Below are 16,897 nucleotides of genomic sequence, written 5' to 3'. Positions count from 1 at the left end.
ACAACATTGTCTTCTCTCTAGGAAGGAACGTGACCACCTTGTCGTACAGAATCCATAGGTAGATAAAATAGATATTTGTGTTTAGTTGTTTACCCCGTGCAGACGAGGTTGTTGGAGGTGAAGTCGGCGTCCTCGTCGATTAGGAGAAGGATTGATTCGAGATTTTGCAGTTGGTGAGCTTTATGATTGAGAATCTGTGGGTGTTCATGTTGAGGTTGAAGCCGGGGTAGAGGTCAGTCATGCCGGCGAGAAGCTTGCACGTGCCGCTCATGGCAGCGCGGGCTATGAGGGCTCGCAGAAAGTCGGGAGTGAGTCGCTGGTTGGAGTCGCCGTCGAGGGTGGCGATGTTGTTGAGCCAGAGTGGCGTCGTTGCTCCCAATTCTTACTTTGTTTTTTAGTTTTTTTTTTTTAATTGAAAAATGCTTACGTGAATTCCATCTCTGGTATGTTTTATTTTTAATTAAAATCAATAAGCCACATCAACTAATAACCTACGCCATGTCATCATAGTAACTTGAAAACCTACAAAAAGTTCTAGGCGAAAAAAATTTAGTGGTTTATGGATCGAATAATCACTTATTAAAGTACATGGTGCGGTATGAAGAATCGCTTATGGTTCAGGGTGCGGGATGACACTTTAGCCGAAAATTAAACATTATCAAACAACGGGACAAAATTTACCACCCATTTGGCTACTCGAGTAGTTCTTCAGTTCACTACTACTGGAAAACCAAAAAAGGGAAGTAGTATTCTATGCATTCTTTTTCAATTGTGTACAACCTATAAGGACGGACTCAACAAAGGGTGGTGAAAGCCCTATTTGAAGAATGGTATTATGTATTGGCAATAGGCTGCCAACTTCAAAGTGTGTCAGTGGACAACAAGCTCACAGTTGTACTGTTGATTCATCTAGAGTGGCTTTTATATGAAGGAACCAGTACCTAGCGCTTTCGTAGATGCGATCCCCCCACTTGGGGGACGATCCAAAGGTTCCATAAGGACTCACACCTTCCCTTCATATTGGAAATTCAGCTTGTAATCCTGTTGCAAAGATGCCAGGACACTTCTGCATGGACCCTCTGCAAGACAGTAGTGAACAAAGTTTTAGGCACTAGGCAATAGTAATCCCTATAGATTTTTGGGTGTGGAGGGGAGTATACCTCCAAATACGGTATGAAGATATTGAAGATCTTCTGTTGAACAGATATCAATTAGGGCAAATATACCAGGTCTTAAAGCTTCATCTATTTCCCTGCAAATTGAGTATAAATGCAAGAGCTTTTAGTGAACAAACTCAAATAGAAACCACTACTTGTTATGAGAATTGGAAAAAAATTTGTCAAGGCTGTTAACACCAACCTTCTTATGCCAGCTTTCTGTGGACCATATCCACAATAAACCCATATATATGCAGACAAGAACTGAAAGCTGTTGCGGTTGTAAACATCCTTTTGTTGCCTAACCTGCAGAACAGTAAAATGACTATGAATCTCAAAGGCATTGGTCAGCAACAAGGATATTACTTGTAACATTTATATACTGAGGAGTTGAACATCCAAATCACTTTTATGTCCATTTACCCAAAATCTAGGAAAACATTTTTGCTCATATGCATAAACAATACTCAGTTTAGTTCTTGATGGCATGCAATAGTAAAAATCCCATTCCTACCTCCTCATAAATTCTTCTCAGAAAACCGGCACACTTTACTCCATCTTGTACTTCCCTTATAAAATGACTTCCCAAAACAGTGGAATCAGTGTCCATCTCCAGGCAATGAAGAAGTTTGCTAACTGAATCATCAAGGAGAGCAATGCAGCACTGAGTCTCACTACAAAATTACAGAAAGTCAAAGTAATTAGGGCAAAGAAACTGTTATAATTAGGGTGAGGGGGAGAAAAAGAGGCATAAATATTGAGTAGAAAAAAAAAAGAGTCTTTTACATGATTAAAACTTCTTGCTTTTGACATAAACCAAGAATGGGAGAATATAGAGTACCTCTTGTGATGCTTAAGAACAGTACACAATAGTTGGCAACAACCAGCATATAGCTTCAAGAGAAACTGTTGATAGATGGCATAGCTGCTGTCCCTTCTAGAAGATTCATCAATTACTCCAACAGTAGAAACTCTTGGAAATTCTTTAAGCTGAAAAAGATTCTGAAATATTGCAGCAGGAAGACGCAATAACTGTGCAATATGGCATTTCTCCAGTTGAAAAAAGGCACGCTTGGCACAAATCTTTATCAGAACCTCAATGCACAAAAGAATGACATATCCAGAATCTGGATGAGCAAAACAATCGCTAGAATCAACACTCATACAGAATACATTCCTGCCTTGCAAGTGCAGGACTACATTTATTAGACATGAAACCAAGCTCTGGATATGCCTTTTAACCAAGGCTAAGCGCTTGCGTCCTACAAAATGAAACAGGTTACATTATGACCTCAAAAATATGGTGATAATTCAAGCCTCATATAATGACTAGCAGTGTTACCATGAAATGGTGTGTGATCCCAAAAAGGGATGGGATAAAAAATTTAGAATAATTGACTTTGCTGAACCTATGTGTAATTTGCTAAGCTCAATTTTATACTTATCTATCTAATGGCTAGGCAATGTTTCAAGAATCTACTGTTTTCTAGCTTTATTATCAACCAGCAACAACTCAATAAGAAATAAACAAAATCAAAAACTTTATCAAGCGAATTGATGCATTCAATAGCTAGAGATTGTAGATTTAAATCAAAAGCTTTAAAAGTATGAACATATCTACATCCATACATAAATATAAATGTATACGTGTGTAATATCTAAAGGTTCCAGTATTCAAGTTATAAGCCAATTGCCAATGCAGATGTATTGCATTAAGCAGAGATATTTAGAATTACTGGAGCTCAAAAGTTAGCATCTACAAAGCAACCTGAAGGAAACTGTGGAAAATACTAAGAAATGGAAGTCGAAAAGTGAAGGGTGTCATTCCTAGAGGGATTCAGAATCACTAGCTAATTGCATTTCTTTCTTTTTTTAATTCAATAAATGAAATTGAGTAATGAAGGATACCTGTTGCTGATTCAAGAACCAAATTCAAACATTCAATGCCAGCAGCAACATTTGAGGAAACCATTCCCCCATCTGAAATTCTAGTACATACTTCATAATTTACCATGCAGCCTTCCTGCACCCCAACTACTGCTCTCTCAATAGCCTGAACTACAGATAATAAATGCAATTCAGATGCTTTTCCAACAAAAGTTCTGAATGAGCCCCTTAATTGAGATTTTAATTCACCCAAGTTGTATGTCCAGTGGGATTCCATTGGATCAAATTCTACACGAAAATTCAGCATCTTAGAACTTGATTCTGTCTCTTCTGTTGCTAGAGTAACTCCCTTGCCCTGTAGACATATGCATTTTCCTATTGCCCTCAAGTGCAAGTCTATTACCTTGATGTATAAATTCCTTGAAGATGAAGGATTCAGCAAAGGGAAGTATTTTCCTAATTCTTCAAGAAATTTTACAACACCATATAAGCAAACAAGAGAAAATGGTTGCACTACCCCAACATCACTAGCAAATTCCAAAAGCAAAGATTCTGAAATCTGAATTAAGTAAGGAATCAAGCTCCATGATAAAGCAGTATGGTTGATCCACAAGTTTAGTCTCAAGACAGCTGAGGAAGCAAGGAACAGCTGTCTCAGACAAAATGCTGCTTCAGCATTTTCTCCCTTCAGAAGAGCCTGCAGTAAAGGTTTCCTTACACATCTTTGTTCAGTGCCAACTCTGGCCAATAGAGCCTCTAAATCTGTATTTATTTGGGGAGACATTTTCCCAGAGCCACAATAGTTGGAGTCACCCCTCACACCAATAGGCTGTGAGTTCATTGACACAAAAGTTTGAATCCCTTCATTCATTATATCAGTAGCAGGTAATGTGGTTGTAGGACCTTGGGCATTTGACAAGTTTTGATGTAACTGATCACCTTCAAGTAGCAACAAATGTACAATATTATTTATGAAATCTGTACACCTGTCAATGCAAGACTTAATTTTGAACATAGATTCACTTTTGAACCTTGATAATGTTGTATTTAGACAGCAATCTTCCGCATCCATATCATTCAATGCAGAAGCAAGGCCCCACAGAAAGCCCTGGAAGCAGGATATTGTGGATGATACTTTTTTCAACTCCTGAGACACAGCTAGAACTTCCTTATTTTTACTGAGAAATCCATTCAAGGAGTCAAGTGACCTATTTATGTGTTCGTTCAAGGTTTCAGCTAGTACAGCAATACTTTTCAATGCATCCTCATTAAAAGGGGAACTGGGAGGTGGTTGATGTTCATCTAGATCAGAGTCTTGATGTTCAATAGCAGTAGGACTTTCATCACAATGCTTCTCAGCAGATGTCAATGAGAGAATAGCACATTCAAACTGATCTTTAGCAACAGTCCAAAACACATTTGATGTGTGATCCATCAAGGAAAACATCATGTGTTCCACCTGAGAAGCAAAATCTTCTGAAAATGCATTTTCAAACCCAATAACAGTAACCAATGACTTCATGAGCCATATGGAAGGAAATGACAAATCTGACAGCACATGACTAAGGGTGGATTGACAGCCTTCCCTCTCCTCAAATGATGCCATTAGTAGATATTTAAAGGCTCTCCGGCAGGACACAAACAGCTTTAGGAGCTCGCAACATTCAAATGAAGTTAGTGAGTCAGGCCAACCTAACAAGCTGCCCACTACAAGCCTGAAACATGCAAGTCAACTTCTCAGTAAATCTTCAGCAGAGCACCAAAAAGAGAGATAAAAGCTAACAACATGGCAAATAATTCATGTGTGAAATAATTTATCTAGTAGGCAGTATATATGCAGAAAAACATGCAAGTCCATTTCTCAGGAATTAATGAACAATGGTATGCAGGGTTCTTCTACTTATAGTCAAAACTACCAGAACAAAAGTTCCAGACAATAGTTTTTTTTACCAAATGAATCCTAATGTCACCCAACCATTCAAATTTGTGTTTACACACGATGCAAAAATTAAAACATATATGACATAAAACTACAATCTACCCAAACTGGAATGGAAAGTGGCATCATCACTTGCTTATGGAAGACGCTAATGCATAGGCAATATGGGAAGATCAAGAAGGTTGAGAATACCATTCAAGGTTGAGAATGCTGGTCGCATAACGTGAAAAAGATTTTGAACTCAGATATCCTTTTGGTATCCAACTCAAAAGATTGAGCACAGTCTGACAAGTAGTAAACTCTATTTTATGAAAAGGGGATAGTTTCTTTTCAGACTGTTCAGCTGGTAGGTTAAACAAATGTGAGAGTGCCTCAATCCACAACAAATGCGTATTCTTCCTATTCTTGTCTCTTAGAGCCATAGCTGAAGAATCTTCAAGTGCATCCACAACCTTTCTCCAGTCAGGTGGAGAATCTAAATTGGCATCTCCCAAACTAGAAAACAGTGACGCCACAGACTTCTCTAGAGTCTGGCACAATATTGATGTCATATTCCTGCGAACAAACTATGTAACGAGAAGTTAGAACATTAATAACACTTATGTTTCCCAACAAAATCTCTGTGATAATACACTGTTTAAAAAAGGTAAAGTGCGCCATTACATGTGTGCATTTAGTCCCTCTAACCTCATTCTATAGACGTTCAAGAAAATTCTAATAGAACACTATTCCCCTATACTTCCAATGAGATCTGACTTATATTGACTTCCCTTGGAGTTGCCATTTTCTTAATGTGAATTTTGTTTTCATTCAGGTTAAGCATCAGTATAAATGAACAAGTGAAACAACATAATCTGTGGCATATGATACTGACAAACTTTCAAAGCTTAAGCATCAGTATAAATGAATAAAAGGAAAATATGAATAACTTGAAAATCAGGCTGTCATCTTACCCTTTGTTCATATAGAACACTATTCCCCAATACTTCCAATGAGATCTGACTTATATTGACTTCCCTTGTAGTTGCCATTCTCTTAATGTGAATTTTGTTTTCATTCAGCTCAGTGCTTAAACAGGGAATAGAGCTATGGACTAAAATTGACAGGAACTTTTTCAAGTACTTCTTGCTAGCATGAGTACACCAAACATCAATATTTTGGCAAAGGATCCACCACACAGCAGATGGCACTGACTTCTCATTCAAGGAGCCAATAGCAAGATCCCATGCTTCAATTTTATGTGCGTGCTGGAGAAAAATATCCTTAGAGGATGCATCGTCTGATGAAGGGATGTACAACTGATTTTTAGCCACTAATTTTAAATACCCCATTATGAATTTAGTCAGACTAGCAGCCTCATGCCTTAAATCTGAGACGAGCATCTTCCATTTACGGGTATCTTTGCAGGAGAATGACAAACCAGCATCATCTACAATCTTGGAATGTGTGAGATTATCATTCTTCAAAAGCAAATAATCAATGGATCTTATCTGCCGATTTAAATCAACAAGCCTCTGGAGAGCCATGGCATTCATTACATAAATAAGGGGAGAGCAATCAGTCACAGCATCTCGAAGATAAACATCTGAAACAATATTTATAACAGCAAGAAGAGGAGCTGAAGGTTTAATAATCCAAGAAAAATAGCCTTCATCTATCAAACCAGTACTCTCTAGCCACTCACTTCCAGAGTAAGCTGTAAAGGAATCCCCCATTTTTCCTGACATCTTTTTTGATATATTTGGGGCCAACAGGCTGATTGATTGTCGTTGTAAGCTTCGGCTTGATAAATATATACGAAAGAAGAAGACTAAAATCCAGTGTGTTGACATCACCCAATCTCCTGATCCAGTCCCCTTATCAAGGGTCCTCCCCAGAACAACAGACAAGAAGTCATCAACACTATTCACCTTTTCTGATACCAGGCTGCTTAAATTAGTGCCTATAAGTGCCATCAAATCCTTTACAGAAATGCTGACAAGAGAGCTATTTCCAGTGGTGACTGTCAATGAGTCAAGAATTAGGGCATACACTTCAGATAAACTTCTTCCCAACAGTTCAATTTGTAGATCAAAGCATTGCAAGCCACTTATATGGGGAATTTGTTTTCTTTGGTCAGTTTTATCAGGAAACAGAGATGCAGCTTTTATCCACTCCAAGGATTCTGAAATATCAGCTATTAACTCACGAATGCATCCACTAGCTTGCCCCTCTGGTACAGACTTGATTGCACTACCAATAGAAAGCCTGAACTCAGGGCAGCATAAAAACATGCTGAATGGATTAGCAAATGAAGCTTTATATGTTTGAATATTTCTGTCAGGAGAAAATGATACCATATCCCTAGCTGCTTTGCACAGTGAAAAAATGGCTGTATTCACCTACAGTGGTAATGGATATATAGTGAGGATCTCCAAAATATTTCAGCGCAAGGTTTAAAAACAAAAATAAAAATAAAAAAAATTGCACATTTGCACTAGTATAACTCTATCTATTGAGCCAGTCTATCTTCAAACTTTTATTTATTTATTTTGGAAAACATAAATATAAAAATTTAATGTGATTATCTATTCCTCCATATTTAATTCAGTTCAAATTGTATATTATGGGGGAATTTCACCTTTCATTTATGCCTTAAAGCATTTATGGTCACTCAGGCACCATTAGGGGCCCATTTAGTAACTAACGAGTTCTCCAGTTTTCTAGAAAATGGAAATCAGTTTTTGTTTTGTTCAAAGTCAGCAATTTTTCCAACTTAGAAAACAGAAAATGGAAAACATTGTTGTCCAAGGTTAACAAATACAAAAACATACGGAGTACATAACATTTTGTAACTAACAAGCCCTAGTATTTTCTCAATTGTCAATATTAGAATTACTCAAGTGCAAACTGATGAAAAGAAACTCGCAAACCTGTCTTAGTTCACTATAAAGGTGGACCAGCTTACATCCTAGCTTTTGTATCTCTGAAGTTAGCATATTCTGATCAGGCACATCCATCAAAGAGTAGCTAAAAGCTGTAAAACAAAATACTGTTCTCCATAACCTTTCAAGATTATCTCCAATAGCATCATAGTCAATATCCAACAAGTAATGTACAGCATGAACAACCTCCTTTGCTATTAAAACCAGCACCTCACTTTTATCTGAAGCAAATGGTGTTTGTATTATACTAATAATTTTGGAAGAAAGTGATATAATCCTATCATAAACTAGTCGCAGGAAATTAAGACACGCCCCCTCAGTGATATCCTCTGTTCGTGCATAGACTCTTGCATGCATTAATGCAAAAAGTATTTTATTGGCAGATCTGAGTTTGCAATGAGCATCAAGAAGCATATCACCATCCTCTAATTCAGCTTGCAAGTAAGTATTAAATTCTGATAAAAAATATTCCATGATCTGTACAAAAAAGTCAAAAGAGAGCTTCCTTGTTTCCGCATTCAGACCAGAAGTGCAATGACTTTTTCCAGAAACTAAGGAACTCCTAGAAGAGCTTTCAGAAGTATAACCATCTTTGCCAACTGAAAGTCCCCTGTTTTTACTGATGCAACTAATAAACAAGCGAAGCAGCACTCCTAAACCACCTATAGCTGATGCATTCTTCCTGGATATGGTCTTCTCCAGTGCATCAAAAAAGTGCCTATGATAACTTTTAATAGCTGCCTTTTGGATTTCCATGTCTTTATGATCGATTGTTTTATACCTTGCGGTACTCTGCAGATCAAAAAACCCCTCGATGTGCATTGGGTGGAACAACCCATGAGACAAAACTTCTTCAATCAACTTTAATAGATCTCTTATCAAGTGGGGACTGCTTTTACAAGTATGAAGATGCAACAAATCCCACAAAAGCAGCAGAGGCTCAAGAAGCTTATCAACAAAGTCCCGGAAGCCATTCTTACGTGTTGGATGTACCCTTAGAAATTTTGCAAATGCCTCATGCACATAATAGGATAATTGCAAGACAAATATTCCAGTCTTGGCGTGCTCAAGCTTGAAGGTAAAAACCTTTTGGATGAGTTCTAAAACAGTATTAATAACTGAAACCCATAAGTCCAGATTTTCATTAGAAATTCCCATATGAGATGTGAAGACCAATGATATACAGTCAAGCACCGTACTGTAAAACTCAAACTCCTCCCCACTCAGCCCTGATTCCTTGCACAAAGAAGCAGCGTTTAGACGTGACAATGCATCCCTTGAAATGCACTGAATAACCCGTAAGAAGTCTCTTGAGAAACTCAATGCAACATGCAGCTTTTTTGATTCCTCCAAGCAGAACCTGAAAACCTGCCAGCATCTATCATCTAAACATGAAGCAGCAATTTCCAACTGATTTTTGTTCCCCTCGGAGCTAATTGTTTTTACAGACAAGATCATCACTGTCTGGACCCAATTGTTGAGGAAAACAAGTACTCTGGGAAAGCTAACCGATTCTGATTCTTCACTGCTATCAGAATTTCCAACCGCTCCCTCGCTTGTCCTCGTTTTCACATAATGAAATGCAAGCTCCACCTTCCTGCACTTGAAGAAGTTTCTTATTTATCAGGCAGATAAAGCAGAAATATACACGTACATGTTCACATATGTAAACAGTTAAAAGTGAAGTAAAGACATAAGCTGGAACGTCACAGACATTGAAGGAGAAATATCTTTATTCTGCAGAGAGATGATGAGCTGTAGGTTCCTCCATGGTGGATCATCTCGAAGGTGTAAACTCGTTTCCGTGTCATCTGCTTCAGCTCCGGACACTAAAGGAGCAATATTTTCCGGCTCCGATATGTCAATACGGGAGCTTTTAACAGGCTGTGGATACAATTCTTCTCCACTGGAACTTGATAACTTTCTCTTCTTTGTCTTCTTCATCTTCTTCGTGCGTTCAGACTGGTAATCAGCCATAGTTAGCTCCTGGAGCAGCAATCATAGGGTTTTGGGTTTTAGGCCGCGGAGGCGCGAAAGTAGCCGACGGTGAAGTTACGGAGTACTAAGGAGTTGGGCTCCGTACTTTGCTTTCCAAGCCCATATATATCGGGCCTCCATGTCACGATAGGACTTCAATTAGCTCTAGGCCTAGATAATTTCCCCCTTTTTTTTTTGGGATAAAGTACAAATAAGCCACCGAACTATTTGGGAAACGGCAATTAAGCCATCGAACTCAAAAAACCTCCAAATAAGCCATTGAACCCGGTAAAAAAGAGCAATTACCATTTTTCACAAGTTACCTTCCAGTTTTTGCTGACTGGATTGCCACATATTCATTTTATTTTATTTTTTATTCTTATTATAATCTACATGGATTATTTGTAATCAAATTATCAAATTAAACATTCCTGCCCTAAAATTTTTCCCCTTTAATCGCAACTTTTGATCTGATCTTCCTCTCCTTCACGTTATTTTGCTATTTTCCATCTACCTTAAATTAAAGGTGTGCAAATCATCTTGTGCAAATCATCTTAGCTTTAATGGATGAAAATCTTTCATTTGTGAAAATTTTTGAAGCGGTAAGTAAACACTTAAAATGAAATTCATATTAAAAGAAAGTATTTTACATTAATACTAAAAGAAAGTATTTTACTTAAAATGAAATTCACAGTAAACACTTAATCTACATCAAGGTATACCACTCAAATTCCCCAAAGGACACTTTGGTCTATTATGTCCTTCTTGTCTACAAATGGAACACCGCATAACTCGACCTTTCCTACTTAGTCGAATCTTCTGGCTACTTGTTGGTGGACCTTCATTTTCTTCACGATTTCTTTTCTTCTTTGGCCTACCTGACATTTTTTTGGGGACCGGAGCTAATATTTCCTCAGAAGCAGTTTTAGGCCAAAAGAGTTCTCCATTCATAGGCTGAAGGGCATGCGCATAAGTCCTTTGATATGCTTCCTTTGAGTAGCATGGGTCAAGGTAATCCTCAATGTTCCTCCCCTTGTCAAAGATGGCACATATAGCATGAGCACAAGGTATACCACTCAAATCCCATGCTCTACAGGAACATGTCATACTTTCAAGCTTGACTTTGAACTGATGTCGTCCTTTCTTAATCTCATATCCATCATCTCCATTAAAATCAACCTAGCAAGAAAAATTATCATTCCAATTTAAGATAACATCATTTCATTTCATATTAATGAATAAACATTATAAATAACTAACCTTCCATCCAATGCTTTCTTTGTTATTTTGAGTCACTTTCTTCATTATAAATGGTCCATATCTACCTTTCCAAGTGTCAATAGATTTCATCTTTCTTGCAACCCTTCTCATAGCACCTACTCGAATGTCTTCAAGCATGGGAATAATTGGCTTGCATCTTGCCTTCACCAATGTTCCATTGAATGCCTCACAAAGGTTGTTATCTATAATGTCACATTTCACTATGGTCCTAAAATACGCTTTGCACCAAAATTTAGGAGGATATCGCTCTAGATCAACTTTAGCCTCTTTATCTCTCCTTTCTAAAGCTTTAAGTTGTTCATGAAATTGTCCTTCTGTTGTTGACTTTCTATTTTTCCATATCGGTTATGTGCAATGAACTTCATTAGGTGAGGTACACAAATCATATCAGCGTCAACTGTTACTTCTTTAACCTCTCCATTTATATACATTAGTCTTGGATCTCTTGCAAAATTACCCCCATGATAAATTCTTAAATCAACAATGTCATACATTCTGAAAACATTAAAAAATTAAATAATCTTAGAATATCCAGTACAATAATCTCAAAAGCTATGGCTGAAAACGCAGATTGTGGACCATTGAAAAGCAAGAAAAAATTAAATTATCTTAATGTATGAAGCAATGCTTTAACCCAAATAAGTAGACAACAACTGTACACTAACTTTCACTACATACTACAATTTTTTGTCGGCACAACCTGAACACTAAAACACAACTAATACATATTAAAAACAGTAGGCAGGACCACAACAATCGAAAACGTCTCCAACCAAACTTACACAGAGGACCCATTCAAAACGCAGCCATTCACCGCACATATATTTGTATTCAAAAACCCATGGTTGGAAATACATACCTGGACACCGCCTTCTCCTCACCGTTCGCACAAGTTCAACGAGTCAATGGTAGCGCTTGTCTGGAGTGAAATTGATATTCAAATACGACCAGAATCGGAAGAATCGAAAGTTGCGAAGGAGGAGAGAAAGAATCGGAAGTTGCGAAGGAGGAGAGAAAGAATCGAAATTTGCAATTTGCGAAGGAGGAGAGAAAGAATCGGAAGTCGCGATTTGCGAAGGAGGAGAGAAAGAATAGGAAGATCAGCGAAGAGGAGAGAAATTTTAGGGCTGGAATATTTAATTTGATAATTTGATTACAAATCATCCAGGTAGATTATAATAAGAATAAAAAATAAAATACAATGAATATGTGGCAATCCAGTCAGCAAAAACTGGAAGGTAACCTATGAAAAATGGTAATTGCTCTTTTTTACCGGGTTCAATGGCTTATTTGGAGGTTTTTTAAGTTCGATGGCTTAATTGCCGTTTTCTAAATAGTTCGGTGGCTTATTTGTACTTTATCCCCTTTTTTTCCCCATAGATTGAAATTAAATTTTAATTTGGTCCTATGCTCCTATACGTTTCAATTTGACCATAAATGTATTAGTAATGTATAACAATGGTGGAATAATAAACTCTAGTTGTAAAATGTAATTTATGTGATAGTGTTAGTAAGAATCAAACTTATAATTTTCTAGTACAATAATTATACTTCACCTACTTACCTACTCTTTTCGAGACTAAAATGGACAACTTTTGGTTTCGTGATTTGAGTGGCCGGAATAAGGAATGATCCAGTTTGGGCATAGATGCATCCCTACCAAATTTGCACAATTGAGATCATCAGCAAGTTACCCAATTTTATAGTTTGATTTTTTCCTTTTATTTGTACTTAGATGCGATTTTTTCTCATGTACCCTTTCTTTCACTCTCATAAAATGTTTTTGTTTTTCAATTCAACTTTAATTTTTATTTTTTTACAATAATAAAGGTTGTATTATACAGTTAAAAGAAGGCATTTAAAAAGGTAGTGAAGCCTTAAAAAATGATTATGTATGAATAGTCAAGTCCCTTGTCCTTTGTAGGACTCCTCTCACCCATCACCGTTCGTCCGTTCAGCCAGCCCTCTCTGGATATCCCGTGTCCTTTACACGTGCACTACATGACATATATACCCTGTACGTCTCAATGATTCTGGTTTTTGAACAGTCCACTGCATTATTGCTTTCTTTATTCTACTGATCCTATCTCAGCAATAGCATTAGTAATTTACTCCAATTAAGCCTGCTTGATTATAGCCCATTTGCGATACTTTAAGATGAAAATTTGAAACCAAATTTCATTTCTTTGGATGGTGGGTAGGTGGGAAGATAGTGGGTAGATGAAGTTTCAAGCTTGTTCATATTTGTTTTGATAAAAATTAAAAAAAAAAAAAAGGCACCTTTTTGTAGCAATCAGTTCACATGTTGTACATGAGGAGCCACAAGGGTGTGCTCCAGATTTGTCTAGCCAAAGTGTTATCACTTGCAGTGCCTTTCTTGATTGTGACTAACCTGCCGCCTGCCGGTCACCATCGCCCATGACAATATTGCCGTGACTCTAACTAACGTGAAACTGTCCAATTTGACTGCTAATCTTCTTTTTTTTTTTTTTCTCTATTCTCGAAATATCATTTTTTGCTACGCTCAAACCACAAGGGTGTATGGTTGGACTAAAATATAATTTCAATTTCACATGTGATTATGTGAATCTTAACTATTCAAGACTTCAAGATTACCAAATATCATCAACTTAATTGTAATTAAGCTAATCTGTAATCTCCACGTTCGCCAATCAGCACGTCTGATTCCACTAGCTAGTTTTTAACGGATCCGTCCACCTTTTTCTTCCTTGTCCTGTCTGAGCTCTGTAAAGTAACAGACTCTGCTCTCTCGCTCCCCCTCACACTCATCTCTGCTTCCATTAACGCCTTGGAGTTTTACACCTCATGTAAGTATCAGGATTTCTGTTCTTCTCTCGATTCATCAATCGTGCTTTCTCTCTACTGCTGAACATGCATGCATCCATTTTACTTGCTACATCATATCGCTAGTATCTTGTAAGAGACTAGTCTTGATTTTCTGGTTTCGACTTGTTTCCTTGATCTGTTACTGTTATTGTGAGCTAATGCTTGTGAGTATGCGAATGTATGTGCTAAATTTTAGTTTGACTGGAAATTCTCCATGAATTTCTGGGATCATTGCAGAAGATTCTTCAGGGCCTGTGATTTGATTTAGATTGTCAAGAATGTCTATGCCATATGAGGAAGTGACTCAGAATGGGAGTCTGAAGGACTCTGCAAATGGTATGGCAGAATTGGAAGAGTTTGATTTTTCTACATTACCAGATAAGCCAAGGAACTTGAACATTGAGAGACAGAGCTCCTTTGATGAGAGGTCATTGACTTCTCCTATTCCCCCCTTTGGATCGGACGTCTTTCATCGTTTCTCAGACCACTTTGATGCTGCACTTTCACCCAAAAGGTCTGGCTTCACAACTCCAAGGTCACCCCTAGGGGAGCCACATCCAATGGTTTCTGAGGCTTGGGAGAGTCTGAGACAATCCTTGGTGTATTTCCGTGGGCAGCCTGTTGGGACAATTGCTGCATTGGATAGCTCTGATGAGAAGCTTAACTATGATCAGGTGACTGCCTATACTCTCTCTCCATTTCTGTGAAAATGCTTTCTTAACTAAATTATAATAGTTGGGTTTATGAACATTATAATTTGTCTCAACTGAAGTCTATCTGTAACTAACTGTCTTTGAGTAAGATAAACACTTCATGCAGTTTTAATTTTAAGTTTTATGCATCAATATCACATGGAATTACAATTGAACGGAATATGTACTCTGCATAATTATAGTGTAGTAGTATGGTGAGTGTGTTATGGAGATGAAACATTGCATGTAGGTGTTTGTTGTTAGCTGTATGTTGACATACTTTTAAGTATGTAGGTGTTTGTGAGAGACTTTGTCCCCAGTGCATTGGCTTTTCTTATGAATGGGGAACCAGAAATTGTAAGAAACTTTATCTTGAAGACTCTGCGCCTTCAATCATGGGAGAAGAAGATAGATCGATTCCAACTGGCAGAGGGTGTAATGCCTGCTAGTTTTAAAGTACTCCATGATCCAGTCAGGAACACAGAGACATTAATGGCAGATTTTGGTGAGACTGCAATAGGAAGAGTGGCTCCTGTTGATTCTGGATTTTGGTGGATCTTTTTACTTCGAGCATACACAAAATCTACTGGTGACTCTTCCTTGGCCGAGATGCCTGAATGCCAGAAGGGCATGCGCCTGATACTCAGTCTATGCCTTTCAGAGGGGTTTGACACATTTCCAACCCTTCTTTGTGCTGATGGATGCTCTATGATTGATCGCAGAATGGTGAGCTTGTCTCATTAATTACCTCTTCTTTTTTCTTTTTCCTTTCATATAGTTTGTGCTCAGCTAGATGTTTCTCTTCTGTATGATTTAGCAGTTTAGTTCGACAGTAAGTTGGGACTTATTATTTCCCTTTTGTTAACATATAACTCTCTAGAGCAATAGATATTTCGTTGCCATCTTTTGCATTGCCTATATTGTAGTTTCACTGACTATCTTGTGGCATAAAAATGTTTGCAGGGTGTTTATGGATACCCAATAGAAATTCAAGCACTTTTCTTCATGGCTTTAAGATGTGCACTGCTATTACTCAAGCAAGATGCAGAAGGGAAAGAATTCATGGAACGAATTGTTAAGCGATTGCATGCTTTGAGCTATCACATGAGGAGCTACTTCTGGATTGATTTAAAGCAACTCAATGATATATATCGATATAAAACGGAGGAGTACTCTCACACTGCAGTCAACAAGTTCAATGTCATACCAGATTCTCTGCCAGAATGGATATTTGATTTCATGCCAATACACGGTGGCTACTTTATTGGAAACGTCAGCCCTTCAAACATGGATTTTCGTTGGTTTTGCTTGGGAAATTGCATTGCAATTCTGTCGTCCTTAGCAACTCCTGAACAGGCAGCTAAGATTATGGACCTTATTGAATCACGCTGGGGTGAGCTGGTCGGGGAAATGCCTCTGAAAGTTTGCTATCCTGCTATAGAGGGACACGAGTGGCGTATTGTAACAGGGTGCGATCCAAAAAACACCAGATGGAGCTATCACAATGGGGGATCATGGCCAGGTATTTACTCCCTGCTCCTAATTGATGCAAAACCAAGACATAGAACTAATCTGTTTTAGCAGTATCACTCTTATATTCAAGAACTGTGCATCAAAGATCCACATAACATAATGCATGATATGATTGATGTGCTTTCTTTCTTTCTTTCTTTCTTTCTTTCTTTATTTCTTCATTGAATTAGTGTTAAATTATTGGGTGCAGTGCTTTTATGGCTACTTACAGCAGCGTGCATCAAGACGGGGAGACCTCAGATTGCAAGGCGTGCGATTGAGCTAGCAGAAGCGAAGCTGTCTAAAGATGGTTGGCCAGAATACTATGATGGAAAGGTTGGTCGGTTTATTGGGAAGCAGGCTCGTAAAAACCAGACATGGTCCATTGCTGGATACTTGGTGGCAAAGATGATGCTTGAAGACCCTTCCCATTTAGGAATGGTGGCAATTGAAGAAGACAAGCAAATGAAACCTGTGTTGAAAAGATCACTTTCATTTTGATATATATATATATATATATATATGTCAGCTAGCTTTGGATCAATTAGCTTAATTAGATATTGACATGTCGTTGGATATGGGAAACAAGAATTTTGTTGCGTGTTACTTACTATGTTACTGTCTGTCTCATTTTTTGATATCTTAATCCTTAACAAGTTAAGTCCCGGTGTTTCAAAGTTA

At 37.8% G+C, this 16,897-nt stretch overlaps 2 protein-coding genes across 2 annotated transcripts; one reads left to right on the top strand and one right to left on the bottom strand.

The window, feature by feature from the left end:
- Window positions 1–553: 553 nt before the first annotated feature.
- LOC116032214 lies at window positions 554–9,932 on the bottom strand. The gene is made up of 10 exons (XM_031274681.1): window positions 9,622–9,932; window positions 7,896–9,504; window positions 5,937–7,364; window positions 5,176–5,549; window positions 3,066–4,759; window positions 1,999–2,419; window positions 1,672–1,831; window positions 1,360–1,463; window positions 1,161–1,252; window positions 554–1,079 (listed from the first exon to the last, which is right to left on the bottom strand). The coding sequence occupies exons 1-10, from the start codon at window positions 9,882–9,884 to the stop codon at window positions 1,003–1,005; spliced, it is 6,222 nt and encodes a 2,073-aa protein (XP_031130541.1). The 5' UTR covers window positions 9,885–9,932; the 3' UTR covers window positions 554–1,002.
- Window positions 9,933–13,805: 3,873 nt separating this feature from the next.
- LOC116031664 (probable alkaline/neutral invertase B) lies at window positions 13,806–16,873 on the top strand. The gene is made up of 5 exons (XM_031273925.1): window positions 13,806–13,993; window positions 14,250–14,686; window positions 14,999–15,430; window positions 15,668–16,226; window positions 16,428–16,873. The coding sequence occupies exons 2-5, from the start codon at window positions 14,291–14,293 to the stop codon at window positions 16,715–16,717; spliced, it is 1,677 nt and encodes a 558-aa protein (XP_031129785.1). The 5' UTR covers window positions 13,806–13,993; window positions 14,250–14,290; the 3' UTR covers window positions 16,718–16,873.
- The last annotated feature ends 24 nt before the right edge of the window (window positions 16,874–16,897 follow it).

Source organism: Ipomoea triloba, chromosome 10 (genome assembly GCF_003576645.1).
Source record: "Ipomoea triloba cultivar NCNSP0323 chromosome 10, ASM357664v1".
Lineage (NCBI taxonomy): Eukaryota > Viridiplantae > Streptophyta > Magnoliopsida > Solanales > Convolvulaceae > Ipomoea > Ipomoea triloba.
The sequence above is the reverse complement of the archived record's forward strand: the minus strand, read 5'-3'. Positions and strand labels throughout refer to the sequence as shown.

Excerpts from the sequence above, each read along its gene's own strand:
- LOC116032214 (XM_031274681.1), bottom strand. The coding sequence starts at position 9,884 with ATGGCTGATTACCAGTCTGAACGCACGAAGAAGATGAAGAAGACAAAG. Across the intron at positions 5,550-5,936 it reads GTGTTCTATATGAACAAAGG|TTTGTTCGCAGGAATATGAC; the intron begins GTAAGATGACAG and ends CTCGTTACATAG. Across the intron at positions 2,420-3,065 it reads GGTTCTTGAATCAGCAACAG|GACGCAAGCGCTTAGCCTTG; the intron begins GTATCCTTCATT and ends TTCATTTTGTAG.
- LOC116031664 (XM_031273925.1), top strand. The coding sequence starts at position 14,291 with ATGTCTATGCCATATGAGGAAGTGACTCAGAATGGGAGTCTGAAGGAC. Across the intron at positions 14,687-14,998 it reads AGAAGCTTAACTATGATCAG|GTGTTTGTGAGAGACTTTGT; the intron begins GTGACTGCCTAT and ends TTAAGTATGTAG. Across the intron at positions 16,227-16,427 it reads CAATGGGGGATCATGGCCAG|TGCTTTTATGGCTACTTACA; the intron begins GTATTTACTCCC and ends TATTGGGTGCAG.